Genomic DNA, 16,740 nt, shown 5'->3' with positions numbered 1-16,740 from the left:
ATGATGAATATATAAGAATGAATAAAAATAATAAAGGATGGAGTGGGGAACAAGACGAATAGTTTTATAATAAAAAATAAAATTTGAGCGATGGATGCAAGAATGGCCACGCCTCTGTGTATCAGTGTGTGATAGGAGAGTGAAGGAAAGTGCAGCTTTTTTTATTTATTTATTTATTTATTTATTGATTTATTTATTTATTTATTTATATTTTTTTTTGGAGAGACCAAGAGAGAGAGCACATGTCTCTGTATCTCTCTATGTGTGCTGTTTTTTTTTTTTTTTTTTTTTTTCACCAGAGAGAGATAAGGTTGAGAGAGAGTTGCTTTGGTGGGTTCATTTTCCCTGAATGTTCTCCCTCTCTAAACCGAGAGAGAGAGAGAATGGATTTAATCGCAAACGAAGACCTGAGAGGGCAATCGCCAGGCCTCGGATTTGGAAAAGCACATGTCATCGAGAGCTTCGCTGCGGCACCAGCGGCACTTGTTGGAGTACTGAGAGCAGTGCGATTTCAAGGCCATCTCGCTACTGTCCACGATCCGATTGTTCCTCTGATTGCTTCGCAAGCTCCGAATCGAAGCACCATCGCCGACGATTCCACCGTGTGTTGGTTCGAAGAGCGACGCGACGAGAAGTAACAGCAGCAGAAGAGTGACGAAGTGCGAGAATCTCGATAGAGCAGTTGCCATAGTGTAATAATATGCTGCTGTAGCTTTAGCTTCCGTTCGAGTAATTGTTCGAGTAATAATATGCTGCTGTAGCTTCAGATTCAATTCGCAGAATTCAAGCAATGGACTAAACTCAAGACACCTCAAATCTGTTGACAAGAAGAGCAGATTCAATTCGCAGATAACTGGGCTTCAAGCCTCTCCACCCGGGCCTCTAATCTTGATATGTCAGACATGAGTCGTTGTCTCTGCTCATTAGCAGACTCCCGAAATTCAATATCACGTTGCCTCTGCTGTAACAGTGCATATACACAATTGCAAGTGCGCGCAATCGAAACCGGATCACTTGCAAATAGATCAAGCGACGCCGGAAATCCGAAGGTAACGAGCGTCTGGTTCAGGTATTTGGCGCAATGCTCCAAGTTTCCCACATCGGCAAATGTGTACTCGCTGATTCCGAAACTGGACTGACTTGAGGATCTGAGATCGAAGTCTACTTCAGTTGAAAGCAGTGTTGAGAGCTTCTGCAGAGATGGCAATGGTGGCTTTGTTTTGGCGAGGTATGTGTAAAAAACAAATCATAGCGGACTAGGTTGAGGTCCGGCGGACGGCTAAGGGGAGGTTGCCGCCCGCCGGTGAAGCGAAAAATACTAGGTGCTAAACCTGCTCTGATACCATGTAAAAAATAAATTGATAGAGAGAGAATAAATTGTATGTATTATTTATTGATTGATCTAATGTTATATTTATTACAATGATTCATGATTCCTATATATAGAAGAGGGTGAGTGTATAGTAGGTAAGGAGTAGGTGAAGTGGAGGTGGTAGTGGTGTAGTGGGTTAGGTTTAGTAGAGTAGGTTTAAGTGAGTGATGTAGGTGATAGGTTTTAACAATATATATTAATTTTAGTAAAAAAATTAAATAAACCTCCTTTTAGTATGAGTTCGAGTAAAAGAGTAAAGAAAGATCTGAAGGTTTTTACTCAATTAAATTTGATCTGGATAAAGAGCTCCATCCAAAATTTCAAAAATTAATATCATATTAAATTTTTTGAAGGCTTAAGTGACCTATATATATATATTTGATATTTTTTTAAAAATAAGTAATTCAATTGACATGTCAAATTTATTATTTTATTATATTTTTTTTTAACTTTGTAAAATTTGTATACCAAATTTTCTTGTGAGTCTCATATAATAAAGAAGTCAGAAAAAAAAAAATTCACAAATTTGGCATAGGTAATGACATTAATGTCACGTGGACATTTGATCATTCGGTTAGAGATTGTTGAAGTACTGAAGAAAGGCATCAAACCTGTACTCATTCATCTTGCATAGTAGAAAGGCATCAAACAAGTTGGCTGCAAAAGTATAACATACTCTGCACAAACGCTTTAAATATTATCCATTCTTGTGTATTCTGTGATCGTAGAACAACCGACGACCAAATCACCGAACAACATTCTATCACTTAGTAGCTGGCAGCTTTCGATGAGCTATTCCTTTTCCGGTGGCGTTGTTTCTTGTCAATGTTGCTACTTCGTGAAGATTTTGCTTTGTGCTGCTTGTGCTTGTGCTGATGACTCTTCTTGCTCATCTGTCTTGTCACTGTGTGCGATTGGGATATAGGAGGCGGGTCGTACACATCAGCAGCCCAACTGACACTCATCTTCTCAACTTGGAGTCCTTGTTTCTCACGACTCCCTTTCATAGCAGAGACAACATTCAAAGAAGTCTGACGAAAGACAAAGGCGGATTATTTATTAGTCAACATATGAGATACCTGGAAAACTATGCTAATACTAGGGTCGTCATGAAATTGCATAAATTTGCATCAAAAAGTCACTTTAACAAAAATGCTACAAAAAATAAACAGGTTCAAGGAAAATGTATCGACTCCTGTAAGATGCAATGCATAATTCGTGTTCAACAGAACATCCAAATACCCTGTCCATACAACTTGGGAACAGGAAACAGATCATCAAATTGAATTTCTTTTCAAGAATATAATATGCACAAGATGGACTTAAAGCTCCATAAAACATGAAATTTCAAAATGTGTATTCATTGAGTATAATTAAAAGAATGAAATATTATTAGAACTGAATTAAAACTATAATCTGAGTTGCATAATGATAGATATAGAGGCACAGAAAGAAGAAGCAAAACAAGTGTACGGGCGGGAAAGTTAAAGGCTATTTTTAAGAAAAATATCACCACACTAAGGCCTAGTTTGGAAAGATTGAAAAAAGACAAAAAGTCAAAAAGTCACTATCCTATTTAAGTCACATCATCTTATTTAAGTCACATCACCTCTCTAATACATCATTTCAAACCCAACCCAAACCCAACTCATATTTCATAAAAAGTCAAAAAGTGCACTTATTTAGTCTTCCCAAACTAGGCCTAAGAAGAAAATGAACGCTTCATTTCATCAGCTGGAAGAAAGAGACGAAAAAGAAAAGGAGCTTTTTTGTTTGTTGGGGAAGAAGAAGAGCTTAGAGTAAAATCTAATAAGTTTGGCTTAATAAATCACCAATAATTGGCCAAATGTGACTGATGACTAAAGCTAGTGGCTTGATTTGTGGATTCCATGTTTCAGAATTCATCCTCCAAACATCATATGAGAAAGGATATATGACATGAAATGTAAAGGAACTCTCAAGTTCAGTCAAGATCTCCTAACATCAAAGACAGAATAACAGCAAATTTCTTGCACTGCACTGAATGTACAAATCTTAATTTGATAACAAACCTTGGAGGACAGCTGGTTTGAAAACAGTGCTACCTTGTCCGGGATATCCAGGGATTCTATCACTGAAAAGGTTCTTTGATTGAGGCCAAACTGTATATCATTGAGGCCAACAACTAAGATTTCTTAACCTTATTCTCTATTCATACACTTTACTTCGGTTTAATGTCAATTAGGTTGGATGCAATGAAAGCACAAAATGAGCAAAAACAAAACATTTTAGCCATAAAAGTACTCCAATGAAGCCAAACAAAGACTGCAAAAATTACACGTGCAGAGGTTCACCGGATGGAGAGGAGATGGTGCGCCAGTGGTGAGGTGCCGGTGGTGAGTAGAGATGGGGTGAAGGTTGGAGGAAAAAGGGTTGGTGATGGTGGGGTTTGAGTGAGTAGAGATGGGGTGAGTCAGCATTTAATTTATTTAATCTTTATTCTTTTTGAAAAATCCGACACGCCAAGGACTTGCCGCACATGCGGCCACTCTCGCGCACGAGCCCCTGCTCATGCAATTAAAACAGTAGCGAACTTTTGTCTAAGCAATTTTTCCGCACGTACGGGAGCCAAGCCGCATGTGTGGCTCGTTTGCCGCACCAACCCTCCGCACTTGCAATTAAAACAGTAGCCAAATGGGGGACCTGGTGTTTTGCCGCACGTGCAGGAAACCAAATACTCCCCCAGCCCAACTTCTACCTCTATTTCACATTAGAAATAAGAATAGCACTTCAAAAACATCTAAATGCTCCACAAAGATAATCTTCACGTGAAAACCATGAGTACTACTTTTCTCCCTAACCACGTTTGTAACTTTCCCTATTCTCCAACAGGGTGATAGACTAGGTTGATTTGGTATCCAAAATCAAGGCACCTAAAGCTAACTCAACCTATGGGACTACCATACAAAGTTCAAGCCGAGGCGGTTTTAAAGCAATCTCCACACCCCTGAGTATTTAAACCAGACTTTAGTCTTGAAAATTCTAAGCTTTTGCGTTCTAGGCTTTGCCGTTCGAACTGTGATTTCCACTGTCTCAATTGGTCTCCTGGGAACTCACTACAAACACAGTTAGGTGACTATACCAGACCGCCAGATCCCGTTCGGGGCACGACTAACACCAAAGGAATTACACCATTAGAGGATTTAAAATCTCCCAGACATCAAGCACAGGATAGCAAGAATAAAATTCAGGAAAGAAAGAAAGCAAAACAAAACAAAACAAGAATTTCATATCTCAATCATAATAAAATGGGTCCATCAAAACAATGGACTCAATCATATCTCCATTCTCAATCCTCTCTATCTAAGGTTTCAATCGTTGGCCATTCACCTTGAAGGTGTGGCCATTCTGTGGATCTTGCACCCCAACGGCGCTATGGATGAACGCCTCGATGACCACATAGAGGCCATCCCATCTTGACCTAAGCTTACCCGAAAAGAGTCTCAATTTCAAATTAAAGAGCCATGCTTTTTGGCCAGGCTCAAATGATTTGCGATTAATATGTTTATCATCAAATTCCTTAATCCGAGCCTTAAAGATTTTCGAGCTCTCATATGCATCATTTCTAATCTCTTCTAACTCATTGAGTTGCAATTTCAGATTAATTCTAACTACGACCATATCAAAGTTAAACTTTTTTATGGCCCACAATGCTCGATGCTCAAGTTCAATTTGGAGGTGACAAACTTTGCCAAACACCACCCTATATGGTGTCATCCCAATGAGTGTCTTATAAGCAATGCGGTAGGCCCATAAAGTATCAATTAAACGTTTTAACCAATCTTTTCTATCCGGCCTAACCGTTTTCTCAATGATGTTCTTCACCTCCCTATTGAATCCACTAGTTTGAGGGTGGTATGGAGTGCCAACTTTATGAGTGATGAAGTATTTTTTGACTACCAACTCAAAGGATTGATTACAAAAATATGCACCCTGATCACTTATTATAGTCCTAGGAAACCCAAAACGACTAAAAATGTTTTCATGCAAAAACTTTATTACCACTTTATAATCGTTTGTTTGGATAGCTATAGCCTTCACCCATTTTGAAACATAGTCTACCGCCAAGAAAATATACTCGAAACCAAACGATGACGGGAAAGGTCCCATGGAATCAATACCCCAAGCATCAAAAATCTCAACTACTAAGGACATTGGCATCATATCTCGACAAGACACCGAACCAATTTGCTGACAGCGCAAACAAGTTCTACACAATTGATGGGCATCTTTGAAAATGGTGGGCCAATAAAACCCGCTCTATAAAACCTTGGTGGCCATTTTATGCCCACTGAAATGACCACCACATACAGAAGAATGACAAAATGTAAGAATGTTATGCATCTCACTGGTATTGTTTGGTGCAACTTATATTAAGCTAAAAGCTGATAATCAAAAAACGGAAACCAAAAGCACTCCTTCCCCAGCTTCTAAATAATCAGCCTTTTTCAGCTTATATAAGTTATTTCTATTTAAAAAGCTGTAAGCAGAAATTGCACCAAACAATCTGACACAGATTCCCAAATTAAAATAAGCTATAATCACTCCCTATAATCCATACCAAACACCCTCACTCTCTAGCGCACTGCCGGATCACTTGATCGGGACAATATTTAAACAACTATGGATCCTCCCAAAAATAACACCTGGCTTGTGAGAAAAAATCAGTCTTTGTCTTGCTTAGACCAATTCGTAGGAATCTGCCCAATGGCTAAGTAATTTACAATATGAGCAAACCACGGGAGGTTCGCTCGTGACACCACAAGAAGTTGTTTGTCCATAAACGAATCATGTAAAGCTAAAAGGTCACTAGTGTGCTCAACAAGGACTCAGGAGAGATGATCCGCCACCATATTCTCAGACCCTTTCTTGTCTCAAATTTCTAGGTCAAACTCTTGAAGGAATAGAATCCATCTAATCAACTTAGGTTTTGTCTCTTTTTTTGATAATAAGTACCGCAAAACGGCGTGTTCAATGAAAACTATAACCTTGAAACCTAGGAGATTGGACCGGAATTTGTCCAAGGCAAACACCAAGACAAGCAACTCTTTCTCGGTGGTAGTGTAGTTCAATTGTGCATCCGAGAGAGTGCGACTAGCATAATAAATAACATAGGATGCTCGATTCACCTTTTGGCCCAACACAGTCCCGACAGCATAGTCCGAGGCATCACAAACTTTATTTATGTAATTAGTAGTGAATTCATTGCCCTAAGATTTTTTTCCAAAAATCAGTATCGCAAACTTTATTTTTAATTGTCAATTTAATTTCTTAGTTCATTTTAATTATCATTAGTCTATGAACCATCAATCTTGTTATCAAAATTAATTTAGGAATTTAACAATTAAATTAGTTTAATTTCACATTTGCCCCTGTAGATTGACACTTGGATTTACCGGTATTCTAAGGAATTAGGAACAGTTTAGTGTTTATTTTTGTTGTGTAAAACGACCGATCATTCTTCGTAACTCTTGAATATGGCTGTGATTTGTGTCTTGTTTTTACGATGCATTTAAAATACAATTAAAAATGAAACAAGTAAAGAACTGGAAAGAGAAGATTTTTGACACAACATGTGAATCCAAACTAAGATATGAACTTACACAAACTAATTACTATTACCATATGACCCTTAGTCTTACTTGCATAGTTGTGTTATAGACAAAACATAGCCGATATCCGAATAAGGTACTTCTGTCAGTACTGGAATCATAATAATATAAATACCCCCTCCATGACCCTTATGTTTTCATGCTCACCTAATGAAAGTTGGATTAGAGATAGTAATGAGAAGCATTGATATTAAATGCATTCAAAAAATGAGTCCATCAAGATTTAAAAAGGATGACCCAATGCACGAGACTCCCACTAAAGCGGTGTATGGGAAAGGCAAAATGTGCATAGCCATACCCCATCAAGATTGTACACAAAAATTTTATATTATCATTTCATGGATGTTAAATGCAAAATATAAGAAGCTCAAGGAAGAGTAAATTAAAAAAAGTTGCAATATTTAAAAATTGGCATAATTTTCAAAGAAAAATTGATAGGAACCATTCATGATCATGTGTCTAGTATTATTAGAGTCTTATTTTATCATTACTTTATATTTTCTAGAATTTGTAGGTTAGGGGTATTTTGATAATTTTCATATTTGTTGAGATGGGTTATAGGAATCACCCATGGATCAAATTATTTAATTAGATTTTATTTATTTTTCTTATTTGGTCTTAAATTGGTTTTGGAAATCGAAGATATTTTAATAGCTTCATTTTTTTGTTCTAGTTGGTTTAAGAGGTATCCTAGTTCTATATAAAGCCATATAATGCTTATAATTTAATAGAGTCAATATTTAAGAGAATTTTAGGAGTTTTGAAGCTCCTTTATAGATTGTGTGATGCAATCAAAACTCTAAGTGTGATTCCTAAATCTATCTTCTTCTTTTCTTTTCTCTTCCTTGAATATCAGCACTTTCACAAGTACTGTTCACAGCACCCCAAAACAGCCCCTAAGCGGTGTCAAATCATCCCCAAAAGCCCACTGCTGTGTCTGTCTTTAATCGTCCTACATCAGGCTTCATTACTAGTTCCGGCCATGCGGTTGAATTTGAAAATAAACTACCCTGTCTGACTATGCTTCTAAGTTTTTAGCATTTTAATAATCTGTGTTGATATGAAGTCCAAACAGAGTCTGAAATGAGTAAAGTTGATGCAGTCCAGTTCATCTCTAATGAAATGCAGGTATTATAGTATGGGCCTGGAGAGACGACATGGACAATGACGAGTTGAAAAAACCAGTAAACAATATTAAACAAAGTACTTCATCAACTATAAAGTTTGATTTATGAATCAGGATCTTACAGGAAGAGACATTGGATTGCCAGATTCTAAAGAACAATGTTCATCCAATGCTGCATTTGATATCTTGTCGTTACCATTCACACGTACATCATGGAAAAGCAAATTTCCGGAGCATGGTAATGACACATTCTCTCCCAATTTTGTATTAGATGTTAACATCAAAGGTTCATCTTGATTAATAATCAACTCCCCACAATCTTTGTTCTTTTCTACAAAACAAACCTCACACCCCTCCAAGTGTGGAGCTGAAGTAGATAGCAAAATTAGAGCATCTTCAAGAGCACTTCCCAGCTCTGCCACCAAATCAACTTCCTTAAAGTTACTCCATATCTGCCCCCAGTCATTGAGGCCAAATAAATCTTCCTTAACTGGATCAGGATATTGAACTGAGACACCCATTAGTGAAATCTGGCACTTCTAACCTTAAAAGAAGAAAGAGGAGAGAAAAAAGGAAAGATATGGAATCGAAAATCCACCAAAAGCAAACACAACCAGATATCCACAAATAAGTCTTCATTAATGTTGTGAAGATAAAAATTGTAGGTAGCTCAATTGACATGTACAAGTACATTAACTTGAATTCTCAAATAGCAGCATAAGCATGATTCTTTTATGAAAGAATGAACACACAGATATACATTCACAACTGAATTAATCTGCCATGATTCTTTAGTCATAATAAGTGCTAGCAGTTTCAATTTAATTTAATATCTATGCAGTACAAGACTGCAAATGTAGATCAATATACAAAAAGATTCTAGGCTCAGAGAGTAGGCAAAAGAAAAGATGAAGAACTGAATTAACAATCACAAGAATTATGTGACACAGCAATCCGGAGTTAGTGGGATCTGCACACAGTTAGGGAAAGGGTAACAAACATATTTTTATACAACGGTCATTCATATTATGCGAAGCAAATAACTAATTTGTTTGATTTGTTAAAGGTTTTATCAATTACATAACTTGAAAGACTAAAGTTGAATCACATAACACACTATATCCAATACAATAATATTTCTACATCTTCTCATCCTTATTGTAATCTTTTACTTTCAACTAAATTATTTTTTCTCTTTAAAAGGATTAAGTCATGGCCAAAAGATTGTGAGTTTTCATCATTATTTATGCTAAGGTGTAACTTACAAAGAATTTACGGTAAATCACACCGACAAGTCCTGTAATTTATCTCATTTATCAACTTGGTCATGTATTTCCAATTGTATCAATTTTGCATTAGTTTTTCACATTGTGAGGGTAAAATAATCCGTTCAAAAGGGAATGGTCCATTTCAAATTGGATAATAACCCTTAATCACTTTGAGGAGCGCGTGAATGAACTGTTTTATATTTCAATCCAATTTATAAAGAGGCATTATCAATTGAACTAACTGACACGATATGAAAAAATTAAGGATACACATTAATATTTACATGATCTGACATTGGTATCACCGTCTGTCACGCTGAAATCTGAAATCTGACTACCCTTTATGAAATCTTTGATGTCCTAATGTTTGCATTATGTATTAGTTTCGTTTTCTTAAATTCTTAAATTCTTGGTCAAATTACAGCCATAGTCTCTGTAATTTATCTCTTCAATTAATTTGGTCCATATAATTTTAATTGCATACAAAGCTACAAATACAGAGCCCAAACAAATGAACACTTGCAAACAGTAAATTTATGAGAGACAAGTACCTCAACTCAACGGCGATGATTTGAGCTTAGAACCAGAATCAAGAGCCTCCAAATCCACCAAACAGAAGTCAAATCAAAATCCAAACCAATCCACGTTACAAAACCCTAGCCCTAACCACCAGATCAAAATTCAAACACAAAAAAGAAGCCCTAGAAACGAATGGAAGCTGAACGTCAACTCAAAAAACCGTGGCCAATCCACTGCTTGAGACGATGGGAGCAGGAACCGCCATTGAAAGAAGCAGTGAATGGAGTCATGATGATGATGATGGTGTTGCCGGAGGAGCTGTGGAAGAGCGATGCGAACACAACAGAACGCAACTACTCCCCGTTTGTTTTGAGGGCAGAACGAACGGGATTAATAGCGAGAAATTGGTAGCGAATGAACTGACAGGGTGGGAATTAAATAAAATTGTGTTTATTTTGTTAACAGTTGTTAGTGTAAGATTTGTTAGATTATTTTTATATAAAATAATAAAATAAATATAAAAATATTAAATATTAATGTTTTAAAATAATATCTAACATGTAAAAATATTTAAAAAAATAAAAATAAAATAAAAAATTTCTAAAAAATATAAAATAATGATTTTTACTTAACAAAAAAATAAAAAAATTAAACATTAATGTTTAAAAAAATGCTCAATATGTTAAAAAATAAAATAAAAAATAAATAAAATTTAGTCCGTCGAATTATTTTTTTAATACCAAATCCTGGAGGTCCATTCGAATTTTTTTAGAGAGGTCTATCATAATCCAGAGCTCACTATCAACCTCCTTTCCATCTCTTAAAATAAGCATAATATTAACCGATCTTATTTCACTGCTCAATCTCTCTTCTAACTTTTCAAATAAACGGAGCCCTAATCTAATATAATCTAATCAAAATTTTCAGCATTTAGAAGAATCCAAATTTATCTCGAAAATTGTTCAACATTTGGGGTTTGTTGGATTTGGATATTTTTTAGTATGAGATGAGATGATAGATAGATGGATAAGCTTGGATTCAAAATGGAAATGGATTAACAAAAATATAGGAGAGGGAGTGAGAAGGAATAGGTGGTTGGAGTTTTGGAAGGTGATGCTGGTGTGCGCGTTGACTGGGTAATATGGGATTATTTGAGATTATTTAAATAAGTATATTTTTTTATTTTTATGAAAAAAATTATAAAATATGAGTTGAGTTTGAAATGATGTGGTAGAGATATAATATGATTTAAATAAAATTATGTAATTTAAATAAAATAATAATTTTTTTATTTTTTAATTTTTTTAAGTTATGTCAAACCAAACCTAATTTGACATCAACATGAAACAGGTAGATAGATAGAGTATAGGGCAAATTATAGGGCAAATTATTAAAGCCCCGTTTCGACACATCATGGGGCTTAAAATAGTTATATAACATAAAATAGATTATTTTAATTAAATGAGATAAATGTTACATTTAATTTATAATTATTTTATTTTTTTAGTAAAGTTAAAAATTTTATTTTAAACGAGATTTTTCAATTTCAAGTTAAGACAGTTAAAAAATTTAAAAATTAATTCACATTTCAAACGGAGCTTAAGACTTGTTTTCGGGTGTTTTTTTAAATATATAAAAAATAATAATAATACAATTTAAATAAGTTAATCTTTTTCATGATTTCAGAAAAAAGCCCAAGTGCTCTTGTGTGGTTATTTACATGTGGATGTGGTTTCTTAAATTGGATAAATGAGCATGGTCTCGATGATATTTTTAGAATTTTCAACAAATATTTAATTAAGTGTGTGTTTGGAGTTTGTTTGTTTGATTTTTTTTTTCTCATTTTTAAAGGATTTTTTTTAAGTTTTAAAAAATTTAAATTTCTAAATTTAATTTGATGAGACGAACTGAAAAATTTTAAAAATTTCAAAAAAAAATAGCTTTTTTATTTTTTTCTAGAAATTTTCAAAAAAAAAATTAATTTATATTCGTCTATAAAAGACGTACGGAGAAAGTAAAATATTGTTACATAAAAATAAATTTTGAAAACAAAAGTCACCAAAAACAAAAATAAAATAATTTTTTAAAAAAAGGTGATTTATTTAACTCACCCCAAACAACTCCTTAGTTTTACTTATTAATTATGTGACATATTGTTATTAAAAAATTGGTTTAAGCCCTATCAACAGGAATTGATAGACAAGCATAAACAAATTTCTAAATAAACATAAAAGGATCTGGTTTTGTGGTTGAATTCTATACTTTAAACAGATTAAGAACTTCCCTGAAGGTAATTAGGTAAAAAAAGAATGAAAAATAACAAAATATGTATTTATTTAATTAACTTGTCATTTGTTACTAGTTACAAGAACAAATGAATAAAAAAATACGATAATTGACAAAAAGAAAAGAAATAAGGGTTGGAGAAAACTATCACTAATCTACTCCTAACAATTGTTAAATTAAAGTACTCCTAAATAATTCTTCACGATTTGTGGGTGGTTATTGATGATTGATTGATTGATCTTTATATCTCTCTTGGCCTATTTATAGGCTCAATCACATGAGATAAAAAAATAACCTAAGCCCACGATTTCCTCAATATTATCCATATCCCATATTTGATATGAACAATTTTACATATTTGGTGTTTGATTTGATATTGACTTGTTAATCTCAATAATTAACTTTCAAAATGCTGCAAGTGCAAACTTTCTGGCTCTTCTTTTAATATATCATCATTCTATGTCATTAACACATCTGTCACGTCACATTAACATGCATGTCGACATAAATAATAATAATAAAAACAAATATAGTTAAGGTTTTTCTTTGAAAATAGTTTATGATTTCAATTGACAAACCATAATCGAACTTGGCATAATTAATACGCCACAATGAACAGAAAAATAAAATATGACGTAAAAACAGATAAATAAGATTTTAGAATTTAAATAGAACTCACTTCAATAATGTGCATAAAAAATAAAATTTTAGAATATAAACCATACCTTACTTTAATAGATATCATGAATAATAAAATTTTGGAAAAAAGATTCGGAACTCTAATTTATGGGCTGTAAGAGTTCTAATGAGAAGTGGACCCCATTGTGATGTAATATTTTGGTCTTTTTAAAATTTTTTAATTTTTAATGTCATTAAAGCTCAATTAGGGCATCCACAATGGATGTGTTAAAGTGTGTCATATGACAAAAAATATTAAAAGTGGGGCCAAAAAATGTGTGGTAAGAGTTTGTTAATTTAGTGAGTGAATATTGAATGAATGGTGATACAATTGATGTGTTAAGGATGTATTAAGGTGTATGTTAAGAATATATATATATATATATATATGTGTGTATATAATAAATAAAATAAATAAATAATTTAGTTTAATCAAAAATTTCAAGCCCAAAAAAAAATCCTAACAAGTAAAAAAAAAAAAAATTTGTCGTTGACCAGTCAACCGATCAAACCAATTTTTTTTTTTTCTCTTTTCTTGAAGGGTCCGAACATCCGAGGTGAACTTCCGGTCGGACGTCTGGGAGAACTTCCTTCAGGCACACTCCTCTCTCTTCTTCGCTGGCTAAAACGCTCGCTGCAGTTAACAAACAATCTAACAGCTGATACTACCACACAACACTAACACATTCATTGCAGCACCCAACAATATTTTTGACTGGCCAAAAACTAACACCTGACACTAACAAACTCATTACCGCATCCATTTTGGATGCTCTTAAAGTTCTAAATATATCATTGTTGAAAATTTTGTAAGCTATTATTATTGTTTTTTTTAAATCTTTGCAAATTTACCCTAAATTGAATTTTAGACAATAAACCAATGACATGTGGCAAGCTGCCTTGATTAAATTTGAATGTTAGAGGAATAACATAGGGCTCATTTGGGATGAAAATTTGGGCTAAAATAGTCATATAAGATAAAAATATACTATTTTAGTCAAATAGAACAAGATGTCACATCCAATGTATAATCATTTCATTTTTCTCTCAAAAACGTCAAAAAGTCTATCCCAAACGAGACTTTTTAACCTTGAATCAAGTCAACTCATATCTCAAACGAGCTCATACAAGGGGTGGGCGCCGATCGATTGCGGCCACGGAACCTTGAATCCGCTATCCGTTCGTCAGATGGACGGATTGGAGAAAATCAATCTGCATATGTCCGTCAGATTGGCGGATGAATGCGAATCAGTTTGGCGGTTTAAAATTTTATAAATTTTCAACATAACTCAACTTGTGCACTTTCTCAAAAAAAAAAAAAAAAAAAAAAAGAAAAGTATTAAAGTCAATGGCTTAAAAAAGTATTATAATCACTACATGCAGTATCCATATATTATAATTACAGCATGTCTCATCCATATAGAGTATTACATAAAATATTATAATCTGTGGTTCTTAAAATATAAAAGCAACTCAAATCACCAAAACCATGAAACGAGCAGTAACAAAGATTGTATGCATTTGTATTGTTACATCTATATCTGTTTTTAAAAACAAAAACCAACCATCATATATCATCTTTTTTATTTATTATTTTTAGAGTTAGATTTAAAAACCAAAAAATATAGATAAATAATACATTTATTTTTTCAATTCAACAAATATATTTAAGTTGAAAACTCTTTTTTAACAGAATATTTAAACTCTTTTTCGATTGAAAACACAAATAAAATATCTAAACAAATTGAAAACACAAAGTCTTACAAATTATTAAAGGTGCTCGCGGTTTAGCAGTTCGGTTGCGGCCAAATGAATCTCAAATCCGCCATTCATCCAAAACTAGGCGGATTGAAAAAAAATCAATTCGCAATCGTTCGCTCTTTATCACGGATCTGTCCAAAATGCGACGGATTGATTCAGTTCGATCGGTTTAAACGAATCGATATATCTGTTGCTCACTCCTAGCTCATAGTATTGGAGAATGGTAGATAGCTCTTTCTTATCTATCTAGTTTTTCTTTTCTTTTTTCTCTTTTATATTGAATTGTTTCACTTATTCAAGCCCAAAAACCATAATTGGGTGTTTGGGAAATTGTTATTCTAATAGGTTATTTTAGAGCTCGTTTGAGATGTGGGTTGACTTTTTGGCTACTTTAGGCCTCGTTTGGGAATAGACGTTTTTAGTAACTTTTTTGTTAAAATGTGATATAAAAAAACTAGTATGTTTGGGATGACTTTTTGGATTTTTACGAAAAGATGTGCAAAAAATAGAGAGAAAGAGAATCTTTGAATTTTTGGTATGGATTGGCTTTTTAGATTTTTTAATAACTTTTTGACTTTTTGACTAAAAGGGATACTTGCCAAACGAGACCTTAGTCAGAGGCTAAAAAGTCTCGTTTGAGATAAATTTTTGGCCTTTTTGACTTTTTTGAGAGAAAAAATGAAATGATTATGGGTTGAATGTGACATTTTATCTTATTTAGTTAAAATAACTTATTTTATCTTATACGGCTATTTGGATGTGATATTTGTGAAAGAAAAACTGAAATGATTATGAGTTTGATGAAACATTTTATCTTATTAACTATTTTAACCTATTTTATTTTTTTACAAATTTTAACTAAAAAAAAAAAACATTTGCCAAACACCCCTATGTCTCTATATTTTTATTCTCGTTATAGTGTTGGTTGTGTACTTGAGGAATGGAACAAAATATTTTAATAAAATTTGTTTTTTTTTTTTTTTCCGTCAGTTGACAATCATAAGATAATTCGAGGGATAGTGGAGACCTCGTTGAGTAAAAATCAAAATAAGGTGTGATTAAGTTTGCACGAACTTAAAAGTGAAGGTGGTACATATTAAAATGATGGTAAATTGAAAGCTTACGCAAAAGAAGATAAAAATATGATAAAATTTCAAAATCTATCTGTCTTAATCAAGTTTTAATATTAAATTATAACTTGATTTCAAATTATCTAAATTTGTTTTTCAAAAATGATTGAGGCCTCAAATTTTTTTGCTCAAATTTGACTCGAATTTGCTTTTTTTTTTTTTTTTTTTTTTTTTTTTGCTGGGTTGATGCTTTGCTTATTATTATTATTATTATTTTTATTTATTTTTTTCTGTAATGATTTAGCCCAGAAAAAACAAACAAAAAAAAAAAAAAAAAAAAATTGCATTCGAGGCAATTTCGAGGCAGGATTTCGAGGCCTCAATCACGGTTGTTTATTTTTTATACTCTCTTCATCTCAAAATATTAGCCCATTATTCAATTTTTTATTGTCTCAAAATATTAGTTCCTTTTCAAAAATTAAGTACAAAAATAATATAAATTTTTTATTCTGCTATTCTTTTAAATTCATTAACAACACAAAAAATATAATTATAACATTGGTATTTCTCAAAAAATGTACTATCCAAAAGTAATTTCGAAAAATTAATTTTTTTAAAATGCAATAATTGTACTATCAAAAAAAAGTTAAATTTTTTAAAAGAGACTATTATTTTGAGACGGAGAGAATATTGTGCAATACATCGATGTTTCACATTGTCTTTACAGTGTTGAAACATTTAATAACACTATAAACGTTGATAATTAATCTTCATATCAATCAATATCAAAAAAATTAAAAAATAGATCACAAGTGAGACTTTGTTATTTGTGTTTCAATTATATTGTTCATGTGTGGATAATTTAACGGTATATTTATATGTAATAATATTTTATGAATTAAGATGATAAAATACTTTATTGGCCATAAATAATAAATTACATATAGAATCCCCTCATGCAAAATATAAATTACCCATACCAGTCAACCTATCCACAATCAATAATTTC

General features: G+C 32.9%; 1 protein-coding gene across 1 annotated transcript; it reads right to left on the bottom strand.

The window, feature by feature from the left end:
- Positions 1–1,962: 1,962 nt before the first annotated feature.
- LOC114281313 (uncharacterized) lies at positions 1,963–10,406 on the bottom strand. The gene is made up of 3 exons (XM_028223768.2): positions 9,969–10,406; positions 8,272–8,693; positions 1,963–2,403 (listed from the first exon to the last, which is right to left on the bottom strand). Exons 2-3 carry the CDS (start codon positions 8,668–8,670, stop codon positions 2,140–2,142), a joined length of 663 nt encoding a protein of 220 aa, XP_028079569.2. The 5' UTR covers positions 8,671–8,693; positions 9,969–10,406; the 3' UTR covers positions 1,963–2,139.
- Between the last annotated feature and the right edge of the window lie 6,334 nt (positions 10,407–16,740).

This window comes from Camellia sinensis, chromosome 3 (assembly GCF_055761805.1).
Source record: "Camellia sinensis isolate YWXY chromosome 3, ASM5576180v1, whole genome shotgun sequence".
Taxonomy (NCBI): Eukaryota; Viridiplantae; Streptophyta; class Magnoliopsida; order Ericales; family Theaceae; genus Camellia; species Camellia sinensis.
The sequence above is the reverse complement of the archived record's forward strand: the minus strand, read 5'-3'. Positions and strand labels throughout refer to the sequence as shown.